At 38.1% G+C, this 9,865-nt stretch overlaps 1 protein-coding gene across 26 annotated transcripts in view; it reads left to right on the top strand.

The window, feature by feature from the left end:
- plecb (plectin b) overlaps window positions 1–9,865 on the top strand; it is a 189,240-nt gene that overhangs the window by 151,631 nt on the left and 27,744 nt on the right. For all 26 annotated transcript variants that reach the window (XM_014019087.1, XM_014019093.1, XM_014019089.1 and 23 more), the window contains 7 exons: window positions 2,876–2,991; window positions 3,082–3,185; window positions 4,897–5,016; window positions 5,827–5,922; window positions 6,018–6,145; window positions 8,313–8,406; window positions 8,598–8,752. In XM_014019087.1, coding sequence (XP_013874541.1) covers window positions 2,876–2,991; window positions 3,082–3,185; window positions 4,897–5,016; window positions 5,827–5,922; window positions 6,018–6,145; window positions 8,313–8,406; window positions 8,598–8,752 — 813 coding nt within the window. The remainder of the gene's footprint in view (window positions 1–2,875; window positions 2,992–3,081; window positions 3,186–4,896; window positions 5,017–5,826; window positions 5,923–6,017; window positions 6,146–8,312; window positions 8,407–8,597; window positions 8,753–9,865) is intronic.

Genomic DNA, 9,865 nt, shown 5'->3' with positions numbered 1-9,865 from the left:
ACACACACACACACACACATATATATTAGGGGTGGGAATCTTTTACTCTCTCATGATTCAATTCGATTCAGATTTTTGGGGTCACAATTCAATTCAAAATCTATTTTTCACTCAAAACTCAATGTGAGCCCATTTGTCGTGTTCCTAAAGTGCTTCATCTTCATTTTGCACACAGTGAAGCTCATGTCAAACTCACAGTCATTCAGTGAAAAACAAAATGAGCCCAAATCTATGCATTTAGTAAAGACGTGGTCAGTTGAATCTCTTTTTCCTCCAGTTTTGTAGTTTCCTCTTTGTTTTGGTGCTTTCTGCACACGTGTACATTCCAGAACCAGCTGCCTGTGACGTCAGGATGTCCCAAGTGGTTACAAAATGGATGTTGGATTTCCTTTTTTTTTTAATTATTATTATTTCTAAAAATCGACTTAGGGACATTTTAAAGTAAGCTGAGGACTGAGCTCCAGGGAGGAGCTCTGTGTAAATAGGTGGGGCTTTGTACCAGGTTTTAGGCATCTCCACATGGATACCACAGGAGATTCAAGGATTTCTCAAACATGTATGAATGAGTCAAAGCAACATTCTGAGTGTGTTTTTGATGAGAGGATGATATTAGAACATGATATAAAGATCAAAAATGTCAATTTTGCATATTAAGCCCCCATTAAGAGTAAAGAAAACTCAAATACAGCCCACTTGCTCCAACATACTAAAATTGAAATAGAATTTATTTTTTTCTTCAGTGTAAAAATGTTTTTATGTTCCACTTTAAAATATTCTGTCAGTTTCTAGCAACAACACTTGATAGTGCTCTTGTTAATGTACAGTAGCTACTAAATCACAGAGAATGTGAGTTTCTTCATGATAGAAACTATTAGTGGTTGTTGGTTGTGAGGGTTTTGTTAAGAAACTTGAATTGAAAGAATAAGCTGTTGGAAATCTAGTAATGGAAAATCAAATCTTTAGCTCTTGCTGTTGTACCATAAATATTGTGATGGTCCTAGTTTCTGTGTGTTTTTGTGCCAGACTTAGTGGTTTGATGTTGTTTTGTGTGTTGTCATCCTGGGAGGTGAATGTGCACACATTTCTCAGGAAGCTTTGACAGTGTATATAAGCAATGATTAGTTTTAGAACAGTGGTGTTCATGTGAAATCCAGAGCAAACAAGAGAAAAGAGGGATTAGAGAAATGTTTGCATGTCTTTCAAGCTATTATGATAGAAAAGAGAACTGTACCTGCAGGGGCAGATTTTCTTTAACACTGAACTTCTACCTGTAACCTGTTTTTTGAGACTCTTGAGGCCGGCTCATTTCTGCTTTTCAGAAAGGTCAGGGGTGTGGTGTCTGTGGGCGTGACTAGTAGAGCAGTATCTGCTGCAGGAAAACTGTGGCACTACTTTGTTTCGTGGCATAAGTCAGGACACACTGGAGCAGAATATGTGTTCATTCAGCAAATTTGAGATTTTTTTTTAGTCTTTACGTACGCGTTTTTGACCTGGATTGGAAAACCTACTGCTGCATTTTAAGTTTCATATAACTTGTATCAACAAGCAGGAACTTTGAAAAGCAACTGTGAGATTTTTTTTCCATCTTATTGATCAAGGAAAAGGTTCCAGAGAAGATTCAGAAGCTGCAGGGCTTCTAAAACAACACCAGAATGGATTTATTTACAGCAATGATCTCGTTATCAAGTCCTTTGAATGAATCCATGGATCTGTAACTAGAACTGCTTCAACAGTCTCTTTACACGTCATTGAAGACCATCCTGCTGTCATTAAAATGCTTAGCATGAAAAGGAAGTCTAAGCAGAGGAAGGGCAGCCAGGGCTTTATTCGTGGAAAGTCTGTGTCCAGTGATGCTGATGACCGTGTGGTCATGCTGTGTGAGGACATCCCATCTGAGGCATCCTCCTTTGACTCGGGCCGGGGTTCTCATAGCTCTGGGGCTCGCTCTGTCAGCGAAGAGCCGCATCATGAATGGAGGTCTCAAAGTTTTCATGGAAGAGAGTTTCAGACCATGAGCAGCTTCACGAGACCAAGAAAACAGTACTCTGTAAGAGAAGTCCGCCATGTGGCTTCTCCTGTGTATGGACAGAGCCCTGGCTATTCCACTCTACGTATCCAAGATCTGTAAGAGTCTGCACACCGCCTTTACTTTCCAATGTCAGAATGATTGCTGCAGAGAGATTTCATTTTGATGTTTTGAAAAATAGATTGGAAATAGCTCTGAGTCCATGTGTGATCTTAAGTCACGTAAGAGTTAGGTTTGGATGAAGGATGGAGGAGGTTATGTGATGCATTCAATATTTGTTCTTCCACTTTAAGGAGTTGAACTTTTTTCTCTTTTTGGAGTCAAGCCGTGGCTGGTCGTTGACTTTAAATGTGTCAGCTTTGATTCTGTTAGCTGCTCAGTAAATTACATTCCGGCTAGAGAGGCTCTGACATGTGCCAAGAAGAGTCAAACACCCAGAGGACAAAAAGGCAGGTGCTTGTGGAGGTTTTCTCAGAAAGGGAACAGGTGGGCTTCTTTACAGCATTTAGCCATTGGCAGGAAAATCTCAAAAACCTCTGCTGGTGTCGTTCACTTGAGGTATGAAGGCTGAGTAGTTCTGCCCATGCATTTATTAAAACAAATCACATGTTAGATTAATATTTGTGGGTTTGGTGTGACATGTGCCATTTGTAAATTAAAAGAATACACTAATCTTCTGCTCGGTCTGTTTTGCGGTTACTAAAAAACTATTTGGTTCTAGATGAGCTTAATTGCTAAAGGACCGTAGTACCATAAATCTTTTTCTGTCTAAAAATGTAAAAGAAACAAAGCTGCTTGTATTTTTATAACAAAACCTTGTTTCTGATATGTGTACTTTGTGTTTATCAGCCCCAGACTCATTGATATGGGTAAAGTGTACCAACAAACCAACCATGAGAACCTGGAACAGGCATTTAGTGTGGCTGAGAGAGACCTGGGCGTTACCCGCCTCCTGGACCCTGAAGGTACAGCTGGCAATGTTTATTTAAACAGGAACAGAAGAATTTGGTATTTATGTAGATGTCTTCTAACACCCTTTTATTTGAATATTTCAGATGTCGATGTCCCACACCCTGATGAGAAGTCAATCATCACCTATGTGTCGTCTTTATATGATGTTATGCCTCGTGTTGATGTCCATGATGGTCTCAGAGCAAATGTAAGCAGATTGGTTGGTTGGAATGTTTGGCCACATTTAGTTAAATGCTTGAGATTCCACCTTTAGTAGAGCATTTGATTTCTGATTTGTCTAATGCATTGTACATGACAAAAAGTATCTCAAGACGTAATAGACTTATCTAACAGACAATGGTATCATGACAGAATTTGTGATAATGAGAAATGCTGTATCGCCATCCAAACAAATCATATGGTATTGTAATGAAAGTGATGATTTACACCTTTGATAGATAGATTTTTTTAACAATTAGGAGAAAGAAAAAAGGTTTTAAGACCAACAGATCTGATGAGGTAACAGGTAGACGAACTGGATTGCTGTCATCCTCAAACTGCTTCAATCCCCCGAACTTTAGAGTGGTAAATGTGGAGTTTTATAAACTTTTAGACTGTCATTAATTTCCCATTATGTAATTATTAATATAGAATGCTATGGGTAATTACAAGCCCAATCTGTGATAACAGCAGCCAGCTGTATCATTTCCAGTGCAGCCTGGTGCACTTCCTGCAGGAGCATCAGAATCCTATGACTGTACTGACACAACAATTGTTTGTCCAAGTGGATCTACTTCCAAAGCAGATTTTGCCATCATAAAACGACTTCAATTTTAAACAGTTTATAGTTCAAGTGAACATTATTTTATAAAACTTTATCCTGACATTAATGTTCACGTCATTCAAACAGAAATAATAAGATATTCCTACTGAATTTTACCCCAGGCTGCTACAGGTAGCTGCTGATGCTGTTTGCACTTACAAATAAATATAATATGAATAATATAAAACAACTGTTCACGTGAAAGTATGTGATTGAGATTGAAACTATTTTCGGGTGGAAGTTCCTTTTGTTCTTGGCTGTATTTGTTTGAACTGATCTTTTATTCTTAAAGTGCCTGTGATGTCAAATTTTTGTAATACATATGAATGCATTTTTAGAAAGAGGACATTGATAAAATATTGCTAAAGAAATTTCATGTTGCTGAGATGAACAGTTGTTGAAATATTTGCCTGTGAAGCAACAGGAAGTGATGTCAAAGGGGAATGTCTGCATGTGGACAGAGTGTTGTTACAACAGCCAACAACCTGGACTGTAGAAAAGAATCTGATGTTTCTTGAGATTATTTTGAGTCACTATCAGAGAGAGATGAAAAAGAGTCAGAGTTCAAATAATATTGTTTCACCAAACAAAGACCAAAGAGTTTTCTTTGTTAAAGAGTTCCCCTTTGATTCACTTACTGTTTCAATTTGGCTGAGCCAAGTTCAAAAGAAAATATGCCAGTAATGGGACAAAATGAGTTAAATCATGTGTACTGTATCATTCCAACTTTCTGCAATACAAAGATGTTTTCTTTGACTTTTTGTATTTGACGAATATGCATGTCACAGGCACTTTAAAGTTGACCTAAATGTATATGATCCACAATTATATTTTAAATATGTTTCTCTTTAAATATACTTATAGGAATGCCTGCATACTCATGTAATCTGAAAAGCCTTAAAATATTCTGCCTTCTGTGTTTCACCATTGTCTTCTTGTTCCCCAGTCCCCTCCTTTAAACACAACTTGTGGATTGTTGCTTTTAATTGAATTCAGGCTGATGTGTGATTGACGAAAACGCAGAAGCCAGAGAATGAGAACCCTTCTGTTTGTTGTTGTCAAACTCTCATGAGTGTCTGTGCTGTGCTGGCTGCAGGAGCTGGAGCTGCGTTGGCAGGAATACTATGAACTTGTGACCATTCTCCTCCAGTGGATCCGCCACCATGTCACCATCTTTGAAGAGAGAAGGTTCCCAGCCAGTTATGAGGAGATAGAGGTGAGCCAAAATGCAAATAATATGGTGTTTTTGTGCCTCCAGGCCAGACATTTTGTTGAGGAAACTTTACATCAGTAAAGAAAAAAAAATGCTTTTGTTTTATGTCCTCTACATTGTGTTCTGTCTGAATCATGAAAAGATGTTTGTTTTTTGGTTGGTCATCCATTGTTGGATGATAGAACACTCTTTGATGTAGTATGGCTGAGGGCAGACAAAGGAAATTGTATTTGCAGGTATTGTTGTGATTTAGGTGTGGTGGTGCTGGTGCTGAGAAACTGCAGCTGAACTATTTGACTTAATCCTCAAGAGATTCACCACTTTGTCATTCAGCACTGTTTGCCAGCACTGAAGCTTGAATCAAGTAGCTTTACTTTATTTTCAAAGTTGCATTAAGAGACATGTACCATACATAGAAGTGAGTTTGATTGGACTTTTTTTTAAAAACACATAAGCAATCTCCACTTACCATTGCTTTACTTTATATGGCAGTGAAAAGATGTGACTCGTTATAGGCTTGATTGAATTTTCACCAGTCATGGGAACATGTGCTGATGAGGTCAGTCCTTTCAGACGGCAGAGCCTTTATCACCCTACTGTTTACTGGGCAATATCTGCCATGTGATGCGTTGCTTTCATTTACCTTTTCTTCTGGGGACAAGGTTCACATCTGCAAAAGTGATGTGATTATAACCAACAAGTAAAACCATTCTATTGGGTTAGTTAAAGAAACAAATGTTGACAGAATGTAACAAAAAATTGCCAGTGTAATTTTTTTTTTTTTGTTTTTCTTGTGTGTATTTCTGTATTTAGCTTCTCTGGCGTCAGTTTTTGAAGTTCAAAGAATCTGAGCTGCCAGTGAAAGAGACGGACAAGAATCACTCCAAACAAATCTACCAGACGTTTGAGGCAAGCTAATCCTTCTTTTATTTAATTTTTGTTCTATAAACAGTCACGTATTCCAGCATAATTAAGAAAGTCGTCAAATCTCCAACTGTCCACAGAGTGCAGTGCAGGCAGGTCAGGTGAAGGTCCCTCCAGGCTACCATCCCATTGATGTGGAGAAAGAGTGGGGTCGACTTCACGTGGCCATCCTTGAGAGAGAGCGACTGCTCAGGATTGAGTTTGAAAGGTCAGGACTGTGGAGCTATTTATCTTTCCTCTGCTCTCAGTCACTTGTATCCATTCTCCCCTTGGCAAGGAATGTAGTGCTAACAAGTTAGAGCCATGCAGAAATAAATCAGAGGAAACACTGAACATAAGTTTAGCTGCTTCCAGTTCACTGATTCAGAGAAAAATCAGAAATAATTATGTATTATCAGGAACAAAACAATTGAAAACATAAAAACAGATATTTATATTTTAATGCTTACAGTAATTTAGCTAAATTTTGTACTTTTCTGGAATAGTTAAGGAATTACAAAATAAGAAAAAAAGTAGCGTTCCTTCAAGAAAATTATTTTTACCCTCAATCTTGCATTCCAAAACTTTAAATGTTGTGGACAACTCTCACCTATTACCACTCCAAAGTTTAGCTCCATATCTGTACATGTTCATGTAATGATACCTTTTTAAAAATCTAATTAAAATCCACCCAGTGATTGAGACTTTTTGATAACAGACAAACATTTGGATGCACAAACACACACTTTTCCTAGCAGTGGAGAATAATAACAGGAGTTTCTTTAAAATGACAAGACAGAGCTCGTTTAAATAAGAATGAGACAAAAACTCCTCATCCTGGTATTTTGATGTAAAGTAGTAATAAGAAGCTGGGGAGAAAGAACTTGTACTGCAGCTAATATATGAGAGGCCCTTAAGGCCATATTTCATTCTTGCTCTCACATATATTATCAAACCCTCTTGCTGTGAGAATTCTTGCTGTGAAAGCAAGAATGAAGTATGGCCAAAAGCAGGGCTATTCAACTAAATTGCTCCGGGGGGCCACAGTTACTGCCGGTCAACAGCTGAGGGGCCGAACACCCAGCAATTAAAATTATTGTGTAAATAAACCAAGTATTACAAAGATATGGTACCTTTGAATTAGTTTATTTTGCTGCATTTAATCATGAATACAACATTTAGAACCCTATAAAAGTAGTGATAATTACACATTATCAAAAATAAAAATAACACATTATGCCTCCAAATTATTAGACACAAATATTTTGACATCTCTGACCAATTTTATTTTCACTTTCATCATTTTATGTTCAACTGCTTGTGGTTTTAACTGTCTTAAGTGTTTATAGAAATGTTTTTACCAGCTTCTAGCCAAGATTATGACGTTTCTGTAGATACCAAACATGTCTATGTTTAACTAAAAGAACTTAGAGTAATTAAAGTAGAAAACCGGGGGTTTGGGCTTAAGAGATGAATAAACCAATTGGCAGGCCGAACTTTGGTCACTCGCAGGCTGGATGTGGCCCACGGACCGCCAGTTGAATGGCCCTGGCCTAAAGGGTCTCTCAAAAGCCAAGACAGGCTTTTGAATTTATTATTTTGCTATTTTAATGATGATTTAAGGAAAGAACTACATCACTGTAATCTTGGCCAATAAATATTTTCATTCACCTTATTTAATTGAAAACTGCAAATGCGTGTTGGTTTGTGATACAGATAGATAAATATGTTCCTCACTGATACATTAGGGGCGGCTGTGGTAGAGTGATTAGGGGAGTCGTCCTGGAACTGGAAGGTCACCGGTTCGATCCCCGTCCAGTCGACTCAGTCGTTGTGTCCTTGGACAAGACACGTTATCCGCCTTGCCTAATGATGGTGGTCAGAGGGTCCGGTGGCGCCTGTGTATGGCAGCCTCGCCTCTGTCAGTGTGCCCCAGGGCAGCTGTGGCTACAGTTGTAGTTTGCCATCATCAGTGTGTGAATGTGAGTGCGCATGGGTGAATGTCTCTGTAGTGTGAAGCGCTTTGAGTGTCCTGGATGGATAGAAAGATGCTAATATAAATACAGTCCATTTACCATTCACATAAATAGATATAATTCAGTCTGACTGAACAGACATGAATATTTGTGCTATTTAGAAAAAAGTTAGGTTTAGTCTTGTTGTTTATACACGACAAAGAATGTGAGAAAAGCTTACTTTTATGCACCTTTTAAAATATATAGTTTTGTAAGTGACTCTCAAAATAGTGTAGGTGTTCTGACTGGCATGCTAGCTTTGACTTTATGTGACAGTATTTTCTGTCCTAAAATCATCAAGGTGGTGGTGTTAGATCAATGAATTTTACATTATTTTTGTTTCACTTACAATTTTATTCCATTTAATCTTGTGACATCCAGACTTGAAAGACTCCAGAGAATTTTCACTAAAATCCAAATGGAGTCAGGGCTGTGTGACGGTCAGCTCACTCAACTGGAAACCCTGCTGCAGAAGGTAAATCCATCATGTTTCCAAAAATATAGTATTTTTCACACGTTTGGTGAAATGTTATAAAAGTTATGCCCACAGAAAATGTTACAAGACTTTCATTTTCTTCAGAGATGTGTTTATATGTCTTAATTTGTGATCAGTTTTCCACATAAAAGGCTGAAATTTAATATTACTGTTTTGTGTCTCCCGTTCAGGACATTGCTCTGCTGAATGCAGGGAAACCACCTCAGCACACAGCAGAGGTGGACAGGGAGCTAGACAAAGCAGACAACATGATTCGACTGCTCTTCAATGATGTGCAGATCCTCAAGGATGGCCGCCACCCTCAGGCTGAACAGATGTACCGCAGGTGAGTGTTATCTGTACTGCATTCAAGTGGACCAACAGACTCTGTTCACACTGCAGGAAAAGGTGACCCAATCAGATTTTTTTGTTTGTTTGTTTGTGTGTAGCACATATATGACCCAAAGCTGTTTATTTTATTTTATTTTTTTACAGTTTGAAAATTTGTTTCTTTATTACCTCCGCCAAGGGTGAGGTAATATTTTCGGTTGCGAATGTCTGTCTGTCCGTCTGTCGTTCTGTCGTTCTGTCTGTGGACAACATTATTCAAAAACTTGTGGACGGATTGTCATAACATTTTTACCACATGTGTGTCCTGCCTCAAATAACACACCATTAAATTTTGGTGATGTTCCGGATCACGATGCGGACACAGGAATTTTTTAAATCTTAACACCATTATTTCTTTTTCATGTCCCAAGTGGGTTTCAAAGTGTCCAGCAGGTGGCACTGTAGTATTGGTGTGCCCCTTCGTTCTAAGTCGCATGTGTGTTGTCATATTATTGTTCTACATCATACCTTCATGTGCACAGAATATGTCTGCTTACATCTGTGTTATGACATTGATTGAATTTTATTACCTCCGCCAAGGGCAAGGTCATGTTTTCAGTCGCATATGTCTGCATATGTTTTCAGCTAAATATCTTTGAATACATTGAAAGTTTGATTTCCATCATTTACTATTATGTCTAAATACATACAACATAATGTTACTATATCTACTATAAAGCACTGGAAACGTGACTTTTCCAAGGGGAGCCTTTTAGCATAATTGACCTTATTGCCTTGGTGGAGGTTTGCGCTCTTCGAGTGCTTCTAGTTTTTCTTTTCTTTTTTTAAATTTGACCCAGGTTTTGACATATGATGTACAAAACCAGATACATATCCAATGTTTTTTTAAACAACTGTAGTCTGAATGGTCATGTCGCATTTCACTAATGTATCCTCAGTTCTGATATATTTACATGACCAATACAAACGTCATGCAATTTAAAACTCAAAATTCCTCACGTCTTCAGCTACACAATAGAAGTCCATTTGCTCCACCTTTTAAATATTTATAATGTGTGTGTGTGTGTGTGTGTGTGTGTGTGTGTGTGTGTGTGTGTGTGTGTGTGTG

The sequence above is a fragment of the Austrofundulus limnaeus genome, unplaced genomic scaffold (assembly GCF_001266775.1).
Source record: "Austrofundulus limnaeus strain Quisiro unplaced genomic scaffold, Austrofundulus_limnaeus-1.0 Scaffold209, whole genome shotgun sequence".
NCBI lineage: Eukaryota > Metazoa > Chordata > Actinopteri > Cyprinodontiformes > Rivulidae > Austrofundulus > Austrofundulus limnaeus.
Note: the sequence above shows the minus strand (reverse complement) of the source record. Positions and strands in the feature narration are given on the sequence as shown.